Raw genomic sequence first — 23,227 nt, forward strand, 5'->3', positions numbered from 1 at the left:
TTCATTTCCATGAATAATATGCAGAAGCATTGATACAACAGAGAAAAAGTTCTTAGTGTTGTTTACAGTAACACTTCATATTTGTCAATATCTCTGAAATGTGAATCTTCAGACTGATTAAGGTAAAAGCACTTCAGTGGTATTGTCTCTAAGTAACTATTGTAAAAAAAAAAAAGTAAAAAAAAAAGCGTTATTTTGAGCCAGTATTTGTAAAGCAGCGTGTTTAATGTAAATTACATAATTAACAGTTATTGTTTATTAAAAAAAACAGTCTGTCTTTTCATGCAAGTGGTTGTTTTTTTCACCTCACAGCCATATATATATATATATATATATATATATACTGTGAATATATATATACTGTGAATGCTCAAGCACAATCACACAGAGACAGGGAGAGGGCGCACTGTCTGTGCCGTCCGTTTGAATCCAACTTTATTGACAGCAGAAGCGCCACCGGAAGCGGTACACACGTGCTGTCTTGAAGAGTTGAAGGTTAAAGAAGAAGCAGCGGTCCGGTTTCTTGTCGGCTATCCGCTGGAGAGGGTCAGGACGGCGCGTTTGCAGTCAGAGCCGGGTGTAAGCAACACTGAAGCGGAGACATGGATCCCATGAAGGCACAGCAGCTGGCGGCGGAGCTGGAGGTGGAAATGATGGCGGACATGTACAACCGGTAAAAAGCCAAAACAAGCTAACCATTGAGCTAGCTGTCTGCAGTTTATGCTACCTCTCTGTCAGTACTAAACCGTGCCCTGGCCTTCATTCATAGTATTTCTGAAACCTGTCGTTATGCGGTGACAAAGGGCTATCTTAAGGTTACCTACGCTCAGTGGAGACTAGCTACTGTGATGCTAACTGCACCCTGTAAGTCAAATGACTGTAGCTACATGTGACAGTATGTCAGATAGTCAGTCGGGCCGACTGTAACGTTACATAAAGCCACATTTTCCTACAGGACTGTACAAGCCACCAATAACAGTGCTGAGTAGTTATGTTCAGTGTGTTTGTCAGAATGTATCGGCTTCAATTACAGTAACACATGACCTTAAACTGAATTAGTGACTCGCAGCTAAGTGTGGCATTGATGTCCTATAATGTTAGCTTTTCATTACGAAAGCACAGTGCAGATTGAGTCCATGAATAAGGACATTAGGGATTCACTTTATTGTTCCATTCAGGATGTCAGGGTGCTGCTGCTGTGCACGTCGGCTCACTGCAAAGGCTGCTGCACTAAACGGAACTGAACCGTAATTGGTGTTATTGGTACCTCCTGTGATTACCTACTGTTTGATGTCACAATGGCTGATGACTGATGAGAGACGGGTGTAGTGGGAACATATTCAGAATATACTTTGGCCTAACAGGTTAATACATGTTCTTCCATGTTGTACAGCAGGAGGGACTTTAAACGTTTCCTGTACAGAAAGTTATATATGAATTAAATCTGTTCATACTGTGCTACTAATAACAGCCTGTCAATGCTGGAGTGAATATAAAATGCTCACATATTGCACGCACACTCTAACAGATGACTCATCCACATATTGTGACTACATTGAGTTGCCAGATTTTAAAAAAAGCTTAAAAAGATGGTTGATTCCCACGTCATCAAATACCGATGCTGGCAATGAAACAATCAATGTTTTTTTTTCTATTTTTCTTGCGTCTGATCTCTCCATAGTTTGGTTAACTTCACTTCCTTGCACCTTGAGGACTGTTTCAGAGTAAAGGAGAGCAAGACTGGCTTGTGTATTAAGGCCAAAGGTTTTACAGTAATATGGGTAGCTGGTAGAGAGCACAGGTGAAGAGCTGACGTGGTAGAACTTGGGGAGTTTTAACTTGAAGTGGCTATATTCTTAAAGATGAGCTGGGGATGAAGATTAGAAGAGGATTAAAACAGCAAGTTGGTCTGAGAACTGAGTTCAGGGGAACTCCAGTGTTCAAGGATGTGCCAACTGTGGATGTGAAAGAGGGACAAAACAACAGCCTTAGAGCTTCAGCTTGAGGTGAATTCACATCTTTTGTCACATCAGAAATTTTGACTTGTCATAGCAAGAAGAGCACAGGCATTAATATTAATGATGGCTGTGTTTAATCGTGGTCAGTGAGCTAGCATGTACAACACCAGAGCCCTGGAACTGTCTAATGTAAAGTAACATCATTAATGGTATTAAATAATAATAATTAACACTTGTGTTTTTTTCTGCCATGACGTGTCAAAATGACGACTATGAAAAAGGCCCATTTTCATGTACTATAGGTCATTTCTGCTGAAGTGGTGCTGTTCAGTTACACTTGAATCGACACTTGAGTGATTGTTGAGGCCGCAGTAGGTAACTTTCATAAAATATGTGCTTAAACCTTCAGTATATAGTAGTATATGAGACAGATAATCTGTGAGTTGTTTAGGTTCCTCTGGCTCCTCCTTGTGCTCAACAATCAATTATCTTCAAGCCACCAACCAAAAGTGTTTCTATTTTTCTTGGGTCTGATTGTTTTTTTTATTTTTTTCCCGCTCAGGCCCGGTGGATTCTTGCAAATGTCATTAGGAGCATTAGGAGGAGCCAGAGGATCATTTTTTCACAGATTATCTGTCTCGTGTACTACTGTGGGGACACAGTGAAAGTTTCAGCTGATAAAAAAGTTGTTTTTGTAAAAGTTACTCCACCTTTAATTATTATATGTACGCTATTTGCAGGCATACACATTAATAATAATTCACTCCTTATTTCTGATTATCAATGAGTATTGTCCCTGTGAAATCAAGAAATAAATTAAGTTCATGTCAGTCCAACTCAAAATGGCCTAGAGCTTTTTTGAAACTATAAATTGTGAAGTCTTCCTTTAATTCAAGCAGAAATTTCTAACATTTAATAGTTCCAGCTTCTCCATGTCCTATAAGTTGGTTAATCAAACATATTTTGGTTTTGTTTGGTTTAAAAAAAATCAGAAAACATGGAGACTGTCCATCACAACCTGACTTATTGAACAAACGAATGATTGTTTCATAAAAAAGAGAAATCATTGCATAATCATCACTGAATAATAATTTTGGCTCTAATCTGCTCACTCTGTAGTGATTCCAGCAGATGGAGCTGTACAGTTTTACCAAGTGACATAATTACACACAATGCTCTAAACACCTGACTGTGTCCTGGCTTCCTTTCCTCCCAGAATGACCAACGCCTGCCACAGGAAGTGTGTACCGCCACATTACAAGGAGGCTGAGCTGACAAAGGGCGAGTCGGTGTGCCTGGACCGCTGCGTGGCCAAATACCTGGACCTTCACGAGAGGCTGGGACGCAAGCTGACAGAGCTCTCCGTCCAGGATGAGGAAGTGATGAGGAAGGCAGCTGTAGGGAGCGGATAGAGACGCTGATGAAGGGAACGAAGTGGAGCATTGTCGGGGATTACACGGTTATGGGGCGGGGTCGGCATGTCTGGTTTCTCTAAAATGAGAGACTTGTATTTTAATGAGCGGGTGGGTTTTGTTGGGGAAAATAAAAAGTTGAGTTAATGCTGTTGAGGGTCCACTGAGGGACACTGCTTCCTCCGCTGCAGCAGAGGATGAGACGTAGGACAGGGCTGGAGGGATCACCAGAGCACCTGGTGGAAGGACAACGCGAGGACAACTTCCAGCCTCTCCGGATGTGCCAGATTATTTTTTTCCCCCCGTCAGCTTGGCCTGGTCCTCAAGAAGTCACCTGAAACTCGACTGGAAACGGACATCTAATATTATTTTAAAGTCAAACTGTGTGATTGTTTTCAGCTGCTTGGAGTGCAAGAACGAAAGAAATACTTTAAAGCGCCATGGTTCCAACCGTCTGGTACTTTGGGGCAGGTTAAAACAAACACTAAGAATGATTTGCATTTAGTCTTTGCTCCCTTTTGATTTGTTGGGGATTTTTTTTAAAGGATAATATCAATAAAACCTTGAAATACAGTCAATCAAATGTATCAGGGTATGCACTGAATTATGTATAGCAGTATTATACAGGATACTATGCATAGTTTACTCTTTTTCAGCCCTGGACGATGCCGTGGTGGCTTCTGTCTGTAACAGCTCGCATACAGACTGCCCGCCAGGCCACTCTGGTTACATGATGGACCTGTGTTGAAGATGGACTGAACTTTGCTCATTTGTCGTGTGTGTGCAGACTGTTGTGCAGTATGTCAGTGGACCATGTTTTTTTTTTTGACTGTGAAACTTTTTTCTTTCCTGTGCTAACCACTGTGTCAGTGACGCAGCTTTTTATCTGCATATTGGAGAAGCTGCACAGTGTTTCATTGTTATAAATCACTCTAATAAAACATCCTTATTTTAACATCATGAGTGGTTTGGAGGGTACTACAGTTTTATTCTCTGTCTACACACACACACACACACACACACCCTCTCACTCACTCTGGTTGTAATGGCGCACTAACTGGCCGAGAGGAGGCAGGGTTCAATAAATAAGTGTCTGTGCCTTTAAGACAAACTGAGGCAGACTAGGTGAGGAAGTGAAGACTACTGAGTTTCGTTTCCTTCGCGAAACTTTTATTTATACCTGCACTATCTACGTCGGAAAGGGGAACTAAAAGCGGCAGAGACGAACAGTAGCACTGTTGGGACAGAGACAGAGGTGTTTCTGTCTCTGCTGGACTAACTGGCAGCCCGCGAGGAGCACCGCGCGAGAAGCATGGTAAGTCATTTTCAAGGTGTTGATAAAATGATAAAATGGTGAAATGGTGAAAAGAGGTCGTTTGAAATAATACCTCTCACTCCCTCTGTCAGAATAGTTCTTATATCCTGAAATATTTTAAAGTCGTATAGCAATATTAGTTTCAAAGGCCATGCAGAGGGGAAAGAGGTCAAACAAACGTCCCACTATCTAGAATATAAACAGTAGCCTACTGTGAGAGAAACACGTCGATAATGAACCTTTACCGTGGTTTATACAGTAATTTAGCTTACATCTATGGAGGCCTACAACAAGTACTGTTTGTGGCATACTATTAAAACACTTTTGAGAACATGCTTAGGACCACATCCTCTTTTCTAACAATGTAACTTTAGGTCATGGTTGTCGAGTTAAAATGAATGGTAAAGACTCTTCAGAACATTAATATATACAGTCATTTACACAGATAGACCTGGTTAAAATCTGCATATAACGCTAACAGCTCGGGGATACTAAAAGAACTTTAAAAAAGTAAATTTTTGGTCAGATTAGGGACCATAAAAATGTTTATTTTTGCAGAAGAAATAAAGCTAGTCCTAACTTTTTTCAGAGGAAGCTATTTTTTTTCTTTGCCCATATTTCTAATTTATTTAATATGTTTTAAAATATATAAACAGATTAAATAGTTACATCAAAAAGATGGTGTGATATTGCCTGTTCCCAGTTCGCTCTCTCAATAGCTGTAATAACAGTTCATTTAATTTATTCTTATTAAAAATAGAAAGTGCCTGCATTTCCCCCATTTTGTTATATTTGCCATGAATGTATTGTTTTGAGATGGTGTGAAGTGAAGGAGTGGATCCGAACTCTGGGGAGGGTCGGCCCTTTAGAGTGTAAGACTCGACACCTGTCCCCACCTCAGTCATTTTCATACAGTCCCTTACCTACACTATGCTTTAACTGTGACTGTGATGTTAGTCTTCATCCAGAAACCCAAATGTTTTTTTGTTTTTAGATTTTTGGGGGCTTTTATATGATAGTGATAGGCGAAGATGGTCAGGAAAGGGGGGCAGAGAGAGGGGATGACACGCAGCAAAGGGCCACAGGTCGGATTCGAACCCTGGGGCCGCTGCAGCAAGGACTCGGCCTCGGTACATGGGACGCCAGTTCTACCCACTGAGCTAACTGGGCACACCCAAATGTTTTTTAACAAAGGATGCACATATAAATTCTACTATTCATACTCAACATATAATTATATAGCTTTAAAGTGCTTAAAAATAGGACAAAAGCTCAATAAAAAGCAACAAATGAATATAAATCATCAAAAGTATATTGTACAAAAACATCAAATTTTCAGTTGCCTTCCTATTATTAGATTTGCCAGCTCTACGTATGTAAACAAAACAGAAAGCAGTTACATAAATGATCTGAATTTCCTGAAAATGCATGTACGTAGTTAAAGAGATTAAGCAAGTGTAAAATAGGTTAAATGCTATTGCATGTACCATCACAGGACCCCACTTTCTTCTAAACTCATCAAGTTAAAAGTTAATAACTATCCAATAATCCAATTTATCTAATAAATCTGTAATGATTTTTTGACGCTTGTGAAAAATCATTTAAAATGTAGTGTCATTAGTTTGTACAGAGCGAGATTAGATAATTTTGTTACCTCATAGGAATCACAAAACAAAAAGTGATTGATTGGTTTTGATGAATGCTTAAGGTGCAGTGAGCCGTCTATTAATCCAGTGTACTGCTCCTTTTGGTCACTAGATGGAAGCATCTGAAAGAGAAGATTTGTTTGGGGCCGATCAGGTTGCAGCGCCTCCTAATGGCGTGGTAAATGAACTACTGAATGTGGATCAAGAAGACAACATGCAGGGCCAGGTGAGCTCCCTGCTATCATGTGAAACACCTTATAACCTCATAACCTGTGATTCTCAGGTTTCCAGTGGAAAACAACACGCTTCTCCATGAGTGTGATAAAATTCCTCAACCTTTGCTCTTATCAGACAGTTGCACAACTATTTGTTTCCCTACTTTCCTCAGATGGAGGAGTTTCTTGGCCCGCAGGCAGAGTACAACGAGGAGGAGGAGGAGAGGAAATATTACAGGAGGAAGAGGCTGGGAGTCATCAAGAATGTTCTCGCCGCCAGTTTTGGAGCAATGATTGTATATAGTGTGTACATGGGTGAGTTTGATTGGAGAAAATACATTGAAATGGACAAAGAAACACACAGACATGTAGAGCACAGAGACAGAGATATGTTATTTTAAATGTGTGTGTGTGTGTGTGTGTGTGTGTGTGTGTGTGTGTGCTACAGGCCTACTGCAGATGCAGCTTATCCTCCATTATGATATGACATACCGTGAGGTAAAGTACAGCAACCTTGGCCTTGAGGACATCGACCGCAAGATGCTGATGGGCATCAACGTCACCCCCATCATAGGCCTGCTGTACACCCCCATACTCATCAGGTACACACACACAAATTATAAAACCTTTCTTTTTTTATTTGAATGCCTTTGCTCTCCCTATACATATATATATTTATCTCTCTGGCAGGTTTCTAGGTACTAAGTGGATGATGTTCCTGGCCTCGGGAATCTACGCGCTCTTCGTCTCAACCAATTACTGGGAGCGATACTACACCTTGGTTCCATCAGCTGTAACAATCGGTGTGGCCATTGTGCCGCTGTGGGCCTCCTTGGGAAATTATGTTACAAGGTCAGAAAAGAGACATGACAACGTCAGCGGCACACAGAGCGTACTGATGGTTTACCACTGTAGTTAACGGAGGATCTGAGTAGATGACTATTGTCTCAGATCGTTGCTCTTACCTTCACCCCACCAAAATGACATCTACATTTCAACTTCACTTCCTTAACTGTTTCTCATCTTACATTACATTTGGTAATCCAGTGCTTAAATGTATAACTTTATAACCACCATCACTATCAAATCTAAACATTACATTAATGTTGAGAGTTTCTAATAACCGTCAAAGCTTTAAAAGTCAAAGTCAAGTGCTGTCAGTGTGACATATTCCCCCCCCCAAAATGATTCCCTTAACATTAACTAGTTGATGCACAGTAATTCAGGAGCTTTTGGGACCCCTGGAGCCAGTTGCTCTCTTTGCCTGGTTGGTAAACCAACTTTGAATGGAGATACTGTTTCTAAATTACTTGAAACATGTCTTTGGCTTTCTTGTACTTCAGTTTGTTATATATATGGTAAAATCATAGCCATAAGGCTGACATGTTTCAAAAATACCCTTTGGTCCTTAATTGAGCCATGATTAATTCACCATTAAAAACTGTCTAAGTAAGATAATACACTCTAGCCTGGGCTGTACTAGGCCTACATAAACTTCTCCTTTGATGGGGCACAAATTGTGATTTATTTAAAGTCTTTTTTGTTTAACCCTTTACTTAAACAGGAACTCTCATTCAGATCATGATCTCTTTTTCATGAGAAATTAGTAACAAGAATAAAAATATAAAGTTTAGGCATGCACAGATATAGAAATGTCCCACACGAGTTAGACATTAGTTTCACATTAGAAAAAAGCAAAACAGGTGGACCTGAATATACTTGAGTATAGCCTTTTAAAATCCTCAAGTGAAGTGAAATGTTTCCGAGTATTATTGTGTCAGCATTGAATTTCTAAAAAAGGATGATAAGCCACTTTGAGTGTTTTCACGTCTGTTCACAGAGGTGTAATAATAACAATACCCCATATTGTTTCAGTCAGTGTAAAGCTCAAAGGACAGTTTGAAAGGGCACTTTTTTTGTTGAAATCCTGTCGATCTGTGCAGTACTGTCTGTTGTTGTCAAGCTGAGATATTTTTTGTCAGCACTTTGTTTTTGTTATTTTCTAAAGCATTGTTTTTTTGTGCGATAGCATGCTGCTGAGAAACCCAATTCCCCCAGGCCAAATGTATTGTTTTTTATTCCAGTGTCTCAAGTACAGTTCTCTGTCATAGACAAGAAAAAAACAAACAAAAATGAAAAATAAGGCACATTCTAAGGATCTCTTTTTTCAATTAAATCAAACAGTGAATTGTAGTATTTTTTTTTTTAATGAATGTGTCTGTGTTTGCTGTTAATTTCTCCTCCCACGCCACTCATCTGCTCTCACAAACACGTGCAGGATGGCGCAGCAGTACTACGAGTACGTCAACTACAAGGAAGAGCATGTGCAGGAGCAAAAGAAGCTTCCTAAGGGAGCGTGCCACACCTACATCATCGTCTTCCAGTCAGTCTTCAACATCATCTTCCATGTGAGTCTTCAGCCATCTTTTGTTCACTAATGCTTCAGCTGACTTCATGTTGTGTTTAACACTGGAGAAGAAGTTTGTACAGCTGCAGAAACAAATTAGCCATCTCTCTCTTCCTCATCAGCTGAGCTTTGTCTTCGCGGAGTTCCCCATGATTTTCATCCTCAACAGCTACCTGCATTACAACGAACATGTTCTCTGCAACGTCAAAGCTTGTGGTAAAGACAACTGCTGCTTCAGCTCCACTGATGGATACTTACAGACTGTGTAAAATGATTCAGACCATCCCATCCAATGAGATATACAAAGCTATAGTTTGACACTTTGGGAAATACTTATTATACTTCTTTCCAAGAGTGAGATGAGAAGATTGACACCATTCTCATGTCTGTGCGGTAAATATGAAGCTATAGCCAGCAGCCGGTAAGGTTAGCTTTGCATAAAGACTGTACAGAGGGGGAAACAGCTAGCCTGGCTCTGTGCAAAGGTAACAAAATCCGACAACCAGCACCTCTGACACTATAAAACCCTTTCTTAATGCTAAGCTAAGCTAAATGGCGACTGGCTCCAGCTACATATTTACATACAGACATGAGCGTGATATTGATCTTCTCAACTAAATTTTCCCATTGGCTCTGTGGAGTCCTTCACCATCCTTTCACTGATTATTGTTGTTGTGTATGTTCCACAGACTCTGCTCTTATCAGCTTTTGTTTTAGCCAAACAGAGAACTATTTTCAACAAAGAAAGCTCTGATAAATTCAGTGTACACTCCTGCCCAACCCCAAACATCAGACACACGAAGTTAGTGACTAGCTGGTGGAACTTTTAGCAGCTAAACACACTGGAACACTGGACTATAAATCAGTTGGTCAGAGACACAACTCCAAATGAATGCTAATGCCGCTTCATTAATGAATGAGCAACACACTCACCACAACTTTAATGATAATTTGTCAAATTTACTAGAGTGAAATTTCTTTTTCATTTCCCTCAATCACATTTGTTAAAAAAACATAAAAACAAAAAACAACCAAAGTGAAAAAGGGCCCCTCGGTCTGTGTCTCATGTCTTCCCATGGTTTGTCCTAGACTGCTTAACAGAAAACCAGTCTCATAGGTTTGCATGAAGTAGAAGCACATGCGCTAGGCAAGTATATACCTTTCGTCTGCTGTATTTTAGTAGCAGCGAGGTGTGAAAGGAAACAAGTTTTCCTCCTACTGTGAAACTAGTGAACACTTCTGCTAAAGCTAAAATGTTTTTCCTGACGTGCTTAACTTCTGCACTTCTGCCCACAGCGCTTCATTTTTATTATAAACAACAATACTGTAGAGGTTCACACCATCGCGTGCCTCACAGACGACCTCTTCAAAATACAAAACCATGATCACACAAAGATCCTAGCTGCTCTGCTAGTTATCCATTCCACTTTTTATAATGTAGTCATGCGTTCGTTGCAGAGATGCAGTCTCATGTGTTGAACAGACAGGACTGAAACCTGTTGGTTGCTTCTCATCACCTCATTTCTAACGGCCGAACCTTCCTCTTCCTCTGCCAGGAGCAACGGTCACTGGAGTGATCCCTGGCTTCAACACCACCGTGCTGATCAACCTGCCTCGCTCCATGCTGCTTATCCAGGTGGAGAGTGTCCTCATGGGCTTCGCCTTCCTCGCCATGATTATTGTAAGATCGAATTTCCCTCACACACACATACACACATTCACACACACACACACACACACACACACACACACACACACACACACACACACACACACACACACACTCACCTCTGACTCCCTAGAATTCAGTGAGTTTGGGTTATTTGTTATGTACGAATTTGATCGTCGGGTGCCTGTTGTACTCTGTTTTGAGAGAAGGTCTTGGGAACTTAGATGGGCCCTGTGTCTCGAGGAGAGTCCCTGTTTAAAAATGTAGTTTAAAGATCTGGGGCCTGCTGGTATGTAAGATCTGTTAAACCTGCATTAGTTAATACATTTTTGCCAGTTGGGGGCAGCACAGCAAATTATATACATGTGTTATATATGTGTTAACATATACACCCAGCAGCTACTTTTTATGTGCACCTGTAAAATTGAATGCAATCCAATTGAATAACTCAAATTCTACCTTTACAAATATAATAATGCTCCGTTTTGATCGACAGTGTCAGAGATATATTAATTTAACTATATGTTTACCATTAAGGTTATAGTTTGCAGTGGAACCTGACAACACCACCACTTACTATGACCTCAGTAATTAATTACAACTTCAACAAAAGCTGGCTGCTATAAGTCTGGTAGAATATGTGGCAGAGCTGTTGTTTGTACTGGAGATTACATTGTGTAGGTGTATCTAATAAAGTGTACGACACACTCATTTGTAAACACTTTATTTATCAAACCAGCAGGCACAAAGCAACATGGCCAATTGACGAAAATTCTGTTAATCCAATGTTCACTCTGTGAATATTGTATATATACAGTATATTCTTACATAGGTTCACCACATAGTTGCTAATTTAAAGTGTGCTCTTTGTTCTTGGTCAGCTTTTCAATGAAACCGTTACCTGATGCTGGAAACGATGCTAATGGGAGCCAAAACAGTGAATTTACAGGCAGTAAAACCAAAATAATGAGCTAAAAGCTGGGGTTGATCAATTGTTCATATAAAAAGTATTCATTAGAGCAGCTTTAAGATGTTAACAATTGAGTAAGAGTCTTTATTATCCACAAAGTAATTTCAATATATAATTAATTTCCATTCATTTTCTAAACCCACAGTTCCTTGTGCTGTGTGGTGCTGCCTACCGCCCGACAGAAGAGATCGACCTTCGCAGTATCGGCTGGGGAAACATTTTCCAGCTGCCTTTCAAACACCTGAGAGACTACCGCCTGCGACTGCTCTGCCCCTTCTTCATCTATAGCGGATTTGAAATGCTGTTTGCGATCACCGGATTCTCTCTGGTACTGCGCTGTCAATGACGTTTGTTGAACAGTAGAGTAGCTTTTGCTTGCATTGCTTCATTTGGTTTGTGTCTTTGGATAGTTTATAATGCAAAATAATAATAATAACAGGGCACATTATGGAGCAGGCAGATTGTGGTACTAAAGACATGAAGTATGTATGTAATATATATGTTTCATCTAATTTCTCTCTTTCTCCGCCTCCACAGACGTATGGTGTCTGCATTTTGGGCCTGAGAAAACTGTGGCTCCTTATACTCGTCTATGGCCTCTCCTGCTCCGTCTTTTCCTCCCTCTCCCTTTGCCTCCTTCGCCTCCCGCGCTGGGTGTGTCTGGTGGCGGGTGCTTTTGTGCATGCGGTGCTGCTGGTGGCTCTCCTGTCGTTTTCTATAGTTCACGACAAAGAAAATCTTAACAGAACAGAGTATCTGGCCCCTCTGCTGGTGATCTCTGTGCTGTGGGGACTCGGCACTGCCCTGAACAAAACCGGAGTCAGCAGTAAGTAACAGCTGTGGTGTGTGTGCGTATGCTACACTAACTTTGTTCACACGTGTATCAGCATGAACTCCTCTGTGTGTGTGTGTGTGTGTGTGTGTGTGTGTGTGTGTGTGTGTGTGTGTGTGTGTGTGTGTGTGTGTATCAGCTCTGCTCGGTCTGCTGTACGCAGAGGAAAAAGAACGTCTGGACTTTGTCTACACCATCTATCACTGGTGGCAGGCCATCGCCATCTTCATAGTCTACCTCTGGTCCCATCTGCCGATGAGGGTACGACTGTGTGTGTGTGTTCAGACAATGTTTAATGCGTGTTTGTGTCTCGAATATAGCACATTTTAAACATCGCTTGTTTCTGTCCCTCTCCCCCAGGCCAAACTCTCCATCCTTTTGTTCACTTTGTTGGTGGCCTGTTACTGTTATTGGGTGATGGAGCGCCGGCTTGCCAATAAAGTGCCCTTCAGGCTGCCACGCATCCCTCGGCCCCGGCACAAGGTAACCAATCACAGTCTGACACACTCACAAATGACTGCCTGAACCGTGGCAGATTCATGCTGTCAGATTCATGCTGCAGTTTACTTGAACAAATAGGGATTCAGTTTGCTTTGTAGCCAAATATGGTAAAACAAATATTGGTGTCCATATGATGTAAAGAAGCAATCAGAATCAGTCTGCACATATGCTGTTATGTTTCAAAATTATAGCATCCTTTGCCAGATGAGTAACAGTTTTGTTTTATATATTTAATTTCAAGTGAGACATAAAACCTTCAAACACTGAATGAGCAGCTTCCCTAAAATGAATAAATGAATGGGCAGCCACACTGAAAGACAGTTTTGTTTGAAATATAAATTGTGGGTATTTTAAAAACCTTCTGCTGGTGTTCTCATGTAGCTGTGAAGTTAAAAAACCTTTTATAGCAGCAAAGCATAGACATTAAAACCCCCCTCCACTGTTTTGCTTATTGTTACATCATTTGGATGTATGACCTTCACCGTGCAGAGTTTAAAACTAGAAGGCTGTTTTTTTCTGTGCTCACCTTAAATCTCATTTTAAGACCTGTACATACGAGCAGGATTTTGTGACATATCACATGTTACATATATATTAAATATGCAACTTACACAGGTGTGATATGGAAACTTGAAACCTCCAACAGACAGACACTGAAAATAACTTGTCTGAACCAGCAGTGAAGGAGGCTGTCAAACTTAATAAGGAGGCCTTTTCAGGTTTGGTTAGGGTCTCCTGACTTTTGGTCAGCCCCAAGGAACGTCTAGCAAACTATCAGATGACTCAGGAAGGGAAAGGAGGGTTTGCCTCAGGCTGCGATCAGTTCAGGAGGCGAACTGCCAACCCTTTGCAGAAGTATAAATCTCACTGCGCACTAGATATCCACTTTTTATTCCTTATTCTGGAGTGAACAATGCTTTTTCATCCTGCATGTGAACAGTTTTATTCCCTCCAGGAAACTCTCTTCTCTCATGCAGAAATAAAGAATTATCTTCAGAGATCTGCTGTGTGGTGAGATTTGAACTACTGTAAACAGTGGTTTGCCCTGCACTCTACCAGCCCTCTATGGAAGGAATCCATTGGCTATGCAGGAGTCAAGTCATAATAATATAGTCAGAGCTTTATCGTAAAACATTTAACTGGTGACTAAAAGGTGAGTGCAAACACAGTTTAACTTAAGAGCGCCTCACTTTGTCTCAGTCACCAACATAACATATTATTTGTGTCTGCAGGTCAAAGGCTACCGCTACCTTGAAGAGGACAACTCAGATGAGTCAGACTCTGAGAGAAGTGAGGAGGATGTTGGAGATGACGAGGAGGACGAAGAGCATGTGGTGGAAGAGATGGGAGCAGAGGACAGGGAGGAAGGAGGCCAAGACGGAGGGGTCCAGGGAGCTGACTCACCCAGAAGCAGGAGGAGAGGAGCTGAGGGTCACCGTCGCAGACGGGAGGACGCCCATGTGAAGTAGGGAGAGAGGGAGGATCGTAAGCGAGGGTGAGAGAGTAGCAAATGAGGGGAGATGGTGGACAGATGACCGATACACAGAAGAGGAGGAGAGTTAGAGACGCGCTGGATGCTGTTGTGTTCATGACTCCATTCATATTTTTACAGATACTACACTAAACAAATCATTTCTTTTCTGGAATGAGCTGGAATTAAAAAGCTCTGATTACCTGTCCAACTGTAACAGCGATCCAGAGGAGAAGGTACAGAAACCATATGGCTATTTAACAACAGATATGACGGTCTTAAAATGTAGTGCACACTGGATAGTAATAATATAATATAATAATGAATATAATAATAATACAACAAGAACCGTTCTTTTTTTTGTTTTTGTTTATTGAGATGAATACAAAGCCAAAATCAATGGCTTGTTTTTTGTATCTTTTTTGTATCTGTAAAACAATATACAAAATACAGAACTAAAAACTAAAAGCAGCAACAACAACAGTTTTGTTTTTCCTTTGCTGCAGTTTGTGGCTCATATTTACAGAATGTACTGGTAATTATAGAGGGAGTTGCAGTTGCTTTTGTGCTTATCCAAGTAAACACACTCTGTAACTTGGTTTCATTTTTAAAAGAGCTTTTTGAGAAAAAAAGAACTGAAAGTGACAGAAAAAGAAATGAGGAATTGATTTTCTGAGTTTATCCTCCGGGTGAAGTGTGTTTTGCTGGAGTCATTTTTAGAGAGTCTGGTCCTGCTGGATGTGAAGAGCGTAAGCAGCATCAGCTATATTTGATCTTCTGTCCTTGTTTGCCTTCAACCCTTTAATTTATGCACAATTTTTAGAGAAAACAAGCCGACTCAAGCTATTAAAAGAAGCTCAGGCATGTGTTTGTTGCCTGATGTATTTCTTGGGAGAAGTTTAATATGAATATGAATATATGTAACAGTGGCCTCAGGGATATGTTACAGTAATTAATGCGTGGACTGGCTCAATTGTTTAATATAGTAATCTACAATATGAAAGTAAACAATATTATACAATAGTATAGAGCCTAGCTAGCTCCACCTAGGGGCTGTGATCTGATAACATCAGCATGCGTGTCTAATATACCTGATGTGCTGATGTTAGCATGTTAACATGCTCACAGTAACTATGTTAACATGTTGATGTTTAGCAGGTATAATGTTTACCATGTTCAATATCTCTGATATGTACTAAATAGCACTAAACACAAAGTGTCTCTGAGGCTGATGGGTATGTCCTTAGTTCTGCAGGTATTTGGGCATAAACCAAAGAATTGGATAATCTAAGCGTGGCTATAAAAAGAGCTGGTACACAAAATAACATATCAAGCAAACAAGGTCAGTTACCTTGAAACTGAACACATATCAGGGCGTCATCATGCCCTTAAAACCCTTAAAAAGGTATTGTAACATTTGTATTAATTTAAGTATTAAAATGTGATACGTTATTGGAGATATTATTTTGTCATGATTCAAAAACAGCTTTGTTTATGCTGAATGCCCAAACCAAGGACTACTAGGTCTTTATCACGTCAAAGCAGGAGAAACAGGTGAGGAAAATAATACAATGAATGGCTGCTGAATTCTGTTTAGCTGCTTCAGTTTCAGGGTCCTGGTGTTGTGTGTGCTGGCTCACTGTCAAGCCTGACTGAGACACTTGAATAGAACACAGCCATTGTAAATGTTATCAGTAACACCTGTGCTTAAGTCAAAGTGTCTGCAGTAAAACAGCCGTATTAATCATAACCAGTTGGCAAGTTTGGAGACCTGCTATTGGATGATTTAGTGATTGTGAGAACACAGATGTCATTATATACAAAACCTGTACAGTATGTTATTCTATTGTGCTTTCTTATCACTCTGTTTCCTGACATGTCTTTTGTTTTTCTGTCCATGTAAAGTTTGTAAAGTTATGTCATGTTGAGCTGGAAACAACAAGGCTTCATCACACTTTCGATATTTTTTGTTTGAGTTGGTTTGATCCAGGCAGCATTCAAAGAAAAGTAGCTAAGTAATGTCAGGACTGCAAGCAGTCATGTTTTCATACTGATGGTCAAACCTTCCTGTATGTTGTAGGTTCGGTACCCAGAGTTTGTATAGTTTATTTTTGGGGGGCTTTTTTGCCTTTACTGGACAGGACAGGAATAACAGGAAAGGGGGAGAAAGAGTGGGAAAGTGACACGCAGCAAAAGCCCACATGTCAGACTACCAGGTGAGCGCCCCCAACAGTTCTCTTTTGTAATGAAAAATAACTCATTAAATCAAATAGCTGATGCCAGTGGTACGCAATGTTGCACTGATCTCTATGGTGTTAATTTATGTAATGTCATGTTACTGACTTAAACAGTGCAGTGTGAACCTCTTTGTTGTTGTGTTGAGGAAAAAACTTTGTACTTCTCTCTTAATTACACCTCTACATTCAACTAAAGATTGTGCTGAACTTACCTGCTGCTCTCTGTTATTGTGTTTGTCTTGACTGGTGGGTGGTATGATGCTAATGTCACTGACTTTATATTATGGCCATTGTGACAGCCAGGCACTTATCACCATGGAAACTTTAAAGTAGGTACTTTGCTTGTGTAAGAGTAGAAATATTATAATTATCTTGAAAAAGAAAACACATTTCAATGTAAAAGTGTCACAAATTTTACATAACTAATTTAGATAACAGCCTTCACTTTCAAATGGTATATTAATGATGCATTATAACATCAGGTTATTATGAACACTTGAACACAAGTTATAATAATGGTACTGGTATTTAAACTGCATCATTTTTGGGTCTTTGTGTTTTCCATGCTTCTGCAGGGATTATCAGATGCTCAATAAATATGGGCCCTGCACTAAACGTGTCCCCAAATAATAAATACTCTAAACATTATGACAGAACATTACATTTGAACTTCTGCACTGCAGTAAATGAACTTTGTAAATGTATGTAATGTAAATGTTCACATATGATTAGTGCTGTTTGCCCAGATGAAACAATGCCAAACATCCTCTCTGCATACATCCACTCAACACAGGAAATTAGAGAAAGAACTGGTCCGCTTCTCAATCTGAACTTTATTTCACTTGTACTAAGACAAAATGAGTATGAACAGAAATAGGAATATGAGCTGGGATAAAGAGGTAGCTGCTACGTCACTGATGGTTTGTGTTGTAAATGAAGCCTTAAACTCAGAACCAAACCAAAGTTCAGGCTCTTTGGCTCATAGTCAGGCCCCTAAAGCACAGCGCCCAGGTGTTAGCCTGAGCCGACACTGTTGCCCGTCCTCATCCGTTTCTTCTCAGTGCCTGATGCGTCTGATGGACTGGATCTTTGGGGTCTGGCAGTGGGAGCCCCAGTTCTTCCAGTGCTGGTAGTCTCCGCTGTGTCTTTCACACTCCATGATGTACTGCTGGCCTCTGTAGCCCGGGTACTCGTAGCACACAAAGCTGAAGAAAGACAGAGGCAGGAGGAGGATGGAAAGTGAGTAAGTGAGAAGAGCTACAGTTACATTTCTGTGTCTTGCTTTAAGTGAAGAAATTCTCCAGGTGGTATTCGATTTAACCACCATTGGGGAAAGCATTCAAATTAGAGTGACACTGTATTTCTGAGACCAATAGCAATATTTGAAAAGTGAGACATTTAAATAATCATGGCAATCTAGTATTTAGTAGTTGTGGAGATATTTCAGTCAGGACCAAAACAGTGGACCAATTCACATTGGCATCCCTAGAGCCATGCTGCTGGGGTGGCTGAGAATAACTGCATCATGGTTTTTAATATTTCACTGAACAGAAGGGTGATCCAGCTGTTAGGACAGTGGTGGAAAGAGTGGGAAACTGCTGGAACGAAAAAAGAGAAAAGTGAAAAGAGCCAGGGGTAAATCTAGATGGGTTGCTAAAGATGCCTGGCCACCCCAAGTGCCACCCCAGTTTGGTGTCAAAAACTGTCAAATGTAACATTAATTTATATTAATTTGATAGTTGGTCAAAAATAACACTTTAACACATACTTAATGATCTGTTCTGCTAATGTTTCAGACAACATGATAGGCTGAAATTCTTCTTACTTTACCAATGTGCCACAATAATGTGTTTTAGTTCAAATATCTTCATTTGCCCCCCCCCACACTTAAAGTCTGCTGTATAAAATGTCTGTTTAATTCTTTGGTACTGAATGTGTTTTTTCTACTCCTTGCTTCATTTTTCCTCTTTAAAGCCCTCTGGAAGTTCTTTATGTGTTGGGATGAAGCACTGACTTACGCTCCGCACTGCACGTGCATGGAGCCCACCTCAGGCCTGAACCAGCCCATGGCCTGCAGGGAGGGGTAGTCGTCGCACAGCTCGCTGCAGCGGCCCATGAAGTTCTCCCTCTCGAAGATCATCATACGGCTGCTTTGGTGAGACTGTGGAGGGGATAGGTGTTAAAGTTAGCGTTAGGCCTGTCAGACAGATGTAAGACAGAAGCACAGAGTTGTCTCATTTCTGTTTCACTCGCTCTTCTGATCACTCCCTCCCTCCCCTCACTATCACTGCCACTGTCGGTCGTCATGCTCTGCAGGTACTCACGGCGCAGTAGATGGGGCGGAAGGACATGAAGCGCTCGGTGTGGTAGGACAGGGAGCCGCTGTAGGCGTCCCAGTTGGGGTACTCGCCTCTCTCCAGGATGAACTGCTGGCCCTGGAAGTCATGGTGCTCGTAACCCACCCAACTGGACACACGAGTGGAAGAACAAGGTGAAGTAGTCAAACAGGTGAGTAAAAATATTAATGTTTGAAAATCAGTGTGAACATAAAACAGGTGACATTAGACGGGGTGAGGAGTAAAAGGAGAGAGTCAGCAGCTGGAACATGAAACCAGTCTTGTCCTTCTAGTGGTCCCAGGAAACAGTGCACCTCATTAGGAGGATGATGGGCGGGTGCATGAAGTTGTTTTAATTAGTTACATTTAACATTCCCGCATTGTATCCACCATTTAAAAAATGTTCACAAAAAAAACACAACCAGGTGTGTCAGCTGAACTGAAGAGGACAGAGTGTACACAGGCAACTTCCAAACTGTCCTTGCTGCTCATTTGGCTGATAACAGGCTGTAGCCTGTAACATTCGTGGCTTGCTATCTGTCCACTTAGTTTCTTCCAAATACCTTGACTTGGTATTCAGGGATTGTATTTTCCTCCTTAGTATACAGTGGTAATGGTAATTTGTGATAATAGTAAAGTTCTCACAATCTGTTGTACTTTTAGTAGAATTAAGAACCGTAGAGAGTCATAAAACAATAAGTACATAACCATCTATTTGAGGTTGATATTTATCACTTCTAAAACTAAAAGAAACTATTTTTTATTTAGAGTTTTTTTTGTTATTAAATAGAACTCCAGGCAGTATATCGGATATTGTGTCAACATAATTATTGTCTTGGGTAAATATCTTATTATATTGCCCTGATGCATGCTGAAGGTGTAAGGTTGGTTAATGAGACGGCTGTTGGAGGGACAATCTGCCAGAGTTCAAATAGTTTTAGTTTTCTGTATTCATGTTCTTTGGCAGTGTCGTCACACACTTCCATGTACCAATGAGAGTGTGACAACATTTGAATCAAAATGTAATGATTGTGTCACTCAGATCTGGTCAAACCACACTCACACAGGGGGTTACACTCTTAATAAATAACACCCCAGGATGTTTCTTCAAAACTTTACCTTTGATTCTTGCTTATTCATACAGGAATATTTAATGATTTCAAGAAAAACATTTCAGAGATGGGAAGTTAGCTAGCAGTGAGAAAACTGGACCACAGAAATATAACAGTACTGACACAGTATTGCATCCATCACAGGGATTGTGGCTTTTTTTTGTCTCATACACTGTCTCACACCATTTTATCAAAGGGATAAAACCACTCATGTGACCTGAAATTATCCACTGCTGACCAATGATAACTGCTGAGCACAGGTGCCAGCCTCCACAAAGTGAAACTCTGCAGTATAAATAGCTTTCAGATTGGCTAAAAAAAAGATGGAGATAAAAACTCTTTTCCCAGCATTTCATCTGAAAAAGAAAACTGTGACAAAAAGAAGACGATCTCCTGACTACTGCTCATACTGGGTGCGCCCTATTGGTGGGACACAGTTACCTCAGAGGTGACATGCTTTAGTGGGAGCCTGGATGTTACTTCCTCTCTCATTATCTCTCTACCTCGGTCTCACAGACAAACACTTAGATAAACACACACACACACACACACACACACACACACACAGTCAGTCAGTCAACTGTCCACAGAGACTTGCAGGCGTACAGGCTGTGTGACTCACGCTCCACTCTCCACTCGGATGGAGCGGATGTTGTCCATGCCACATTCGTGGATGTTGCAGCACTCGGAGGTGAACTCCATACACTTGCCCTGGAAATACTCCCGCTCAAACACAGTCACCTGCACACAGGGGGAGACAGGGGGGAGGCATTATACATGTGTACTGTATACATGTGTTTATGTGTGTGTGTGTGTGTGTGTGTGTGTGTGTGTGTGTGTGTGTTCACCTTGAAGCAAGGGGCTGTACCCATGCCAGGGAAGTACATGGGTGAGGTCATGTGGGTTCTAGCGTATCTATTCATTTCTAAAGCAAAATAGAAAACAAGAAAAACATTAGCAGATGTATCAGAGGAGTACACACAGTAATGGTGTTAGTATGAGCACATTCTGATTCACTGGATAACGAGGAAAAAACGGTTCCTTTAAGTGAACTTTTTTTTTAATTTAACTCATATTGTTTCCTCCATATCAATTAAGAATTGAACTTTCATCATACAGCCAACATGTTCTTCAGAAACAACGAGCAAACACATTTAATCCGTTAAGTCCATCCCGTGGGAAACTTCTGTCAGTCACTTTCCCGCTCCTGCTTACCTGGATGCTCTCCTCGCGCTCCTCACCAACCAAATCCTCTTTACGTAGACTTTTGTCTGAACCTGGCGCTTCTGTTTTATACCGGCGTCCACGCGAGGACCTCGTGCTTGCGCGTGTGCGCGTGATGCCCCTCCATTCTGATGATGTGAACGAGGCGAGTTTGTCAAGTGCCACGCTCGCGCGGATTTAGGGTCTTACTTCCGGTCAGAGACTTCAGCAGTCTATTGAACTCTGTTTTGTACAGTGATATTTCGAAGTAATGCACAGTAAGAAATTGAAAATGGAAAACACAATCACACAAATATATGATTGTTAAGTTATCAGATTTTTCTTTTGGCCTCAAATGAACTGTTCCACGAGCAAGGATTCATAAAAATGTAACTACAGCTAAAAAGATTAGCTTAGTCAATTAGACTAATTGATAATGAATTAATTACACTTCTCACAAAAAGTTAGGGATATTCCACTTCCGGGTGAAATTTATGGAAAATGTAAAAAGTTGATGCTACAGTGATATTATATCATGAAAGTAGGGCATTTAAGTAGAAGGTCAAATTAAGATCACCTGGAAAGGTTATAGTGCATTTTATGTACATTCTGAAATTTCATCCGAAAGCCGAAATATCCCTAACTTTTTGTGAGTAGTGTAAATATCAATGATGCCAACTTCTTCAATGTGAGAATTTGTTGCTTTAAGTAGATTTATAACTCATAAAGTATGTGTGAACTCATTTTATAAACTAAACAATTAACTGATTAATGAAGGGCCTAAAGTGGACAGATTCTTATCAATAGTGAAATTGTTTGAGTTTGAGTGATCATTCCTATGGAAGTCCAATATTCATGTTACATAATGTTAGGCCTTGCACTTAATCAATAATGACAATAATAATTAGTTGCAGCTCTACATGGAAACTCACTTCTGAACTATTAAGACTCTTATTTTGAAGGCAGAGGGAAGAAGAGTTCCGGTGTTCCCCTGTCTAATTGTGATTAACGTGACGCAGGTGAGAGTGAGCGTGACCCTCACGTGCGCTCCTCTGTGCTCATGTTTGTGCGTAAAAAGCGGTTTGTGAGCGCGTGCCGGTTAGCCGGCCGCTCGGCGCGCGCCCCCAAACTCTCTCTCTCTTTCTCTCCCACTGTCTCTCTCTCTCTCTCTCTGTCTTTGTAACCCTATGCGGCCTGTCGACTCAGCAGATCATATAGAGGCAGGCACAGAGGTGAGGGTGGGGAATGCGGGGCTGTTGTTGGCCTATTCGTATAGGTCAGCAGTGCCATCGTATAGAGCAACAATGGCCGGGGCTATAGGCAGAGAATGAGAAGGATTTGGAGAGCCATCCGGGAGCACGTTTCAATGATGACTCCCAAAAGTCGAGGAAATTGGGACAGAGGAATTCAATTAATGAGGATAATAATTCATAGTAACAGTATAGTAATAGCATTCTCTTAAAATTAAAAACATATCTAGAAAAATGGTTTAAGAGAGTTTGTCTTAAACACACAGAAACACTGAACAATGAAACAATAACATTTGAAATGCTTCCATGATGAAGCTGCACCAGTGTCCTGTCCTCAGAACATTTTTGCTCTGATGTTTTAATTCAATCCCCCTACCCAGTCCATCACTTTAATCGGCAATGGGCCACAGTTGCCACAGCAACCCCAACCCCCATGCCCCCACCTCACATCACCTCATCTGGTCTTTGGCCCTTGAAATTTCATCTAGAGAGCACAAGAAGAGGCACCAAGTTCCTCTCAATGACAGACACACAAAGGCACCAACGCCACCATTTTCACAACAAAATCTCAGAAGTGAACGTCCTGCTTCCTCTCTTCATTAGTTTAGAATGAAACATTTATGTACGTGGTGAGCTGTTGTCCTCTCTGAATTTTTCAGGTAATCCCTCTCTCCTGTGTAACTGAACTGAATA

The 23,227-nt window shown here is 40.8% G+C and overlaps 3 protein-coding genes across 3 annotated transcripts; 2 read left to right on the forward strand and 1 right to left on the reverse strand.

Moving 5' to 3' along the window:
* Nucleotides 1-451: 451 nt before the first annotated feature.
* Nucleotides 452-4,330, forward strand: timm10 (translocase of inner mitochondrial membrane 10 homolog (yeast)). Its single transcript, XM_051384040.1, has 2 exons — nt 452-673; nt 3,175-4,330. Exons 1-2 carry the CDS (start codon nt 603-605, stop codon nt 3,368-3,370), a joined length of 267 nt encoding a protein of 88 aa, XP_051240000.1. The 5' UTR covers nt 452-602; the 3' UTR covers nt 3,371-4,330.
* A 149-nt stretch (nt 4,331-4,479) lies between these two features.
* On the forward strand, nt 4,480-16,844 carry unc93b1 (unc-93 homolog B1, TLR signaling regulator). The gene is made up of 13 exons (XM_051384035.1): nt 4,480-4,685; nt 6,444-6,557; nt 6,720-6,861; nt 6,995-7,148; nt 7,237-7,398; nt 8,825-8,954; nt 9,076-9,169; nt 10,510-10,634; nt 11,738-11,920; nt 12,130-12,418; nt 12,564-12,685; nt 12,785-12,907; nt 14,158-16,844. Exons 1-13 carry the CDS (start codon nt 4,683-4,685, stop codon nt 14,392-14,394), a joined length of 1,878 nt encoding a protein of 625 aa, XP_051239995.1. The 5' UTR covers nt 4,480-4,682; the 3' UTR covers nt 14,395-16,844.
* A 602-nt stretch (nt 16,845-17,446) lies between these two features.
* cryba1l2 (crystallin, beta A1, like 2) lies at nt 17,447-21,383 on the reverse strand. The gene is made up of 6 exons (XM_051384038.1): nt 21,297-21,383; nt 20,930-21,006; nt 20,704-20,822; nt 18,958-19,099; nt 18,652-18,794; nt 17,447-17,838 (listed from the first exon to the last, which is right to left on the reverse strand). The coding sequence occupies exons 2-6, from the start codon at nt 21,002-21,004 to the stop codon at nt 17,691-17,693; spliced, it is 627 nt and encodes a 208-aa protein (XP_051239998.1). The 5' UTR covers nt 21,005-21,006; nt 21,297-21,383; the 3' UTR covers nt 17,447-17,690.
* Nucleotides 21,384-23,227: the final 1,844 nt, after the last annotated feature.

Source organism: Dicentrarchus labrax, unplaced genomic scaffold, assembly GCF_905237075.1.
Source record: "Dicentrarchus labrax unplaced genomic scaffold, dlabrax2021, whole genome shotgun sequence".
NCBI lineage: Eukaryota > Metazoa > Chordata > Actinopteri > Moronidae > Dicentrarchus > Dicentrarchus labrax.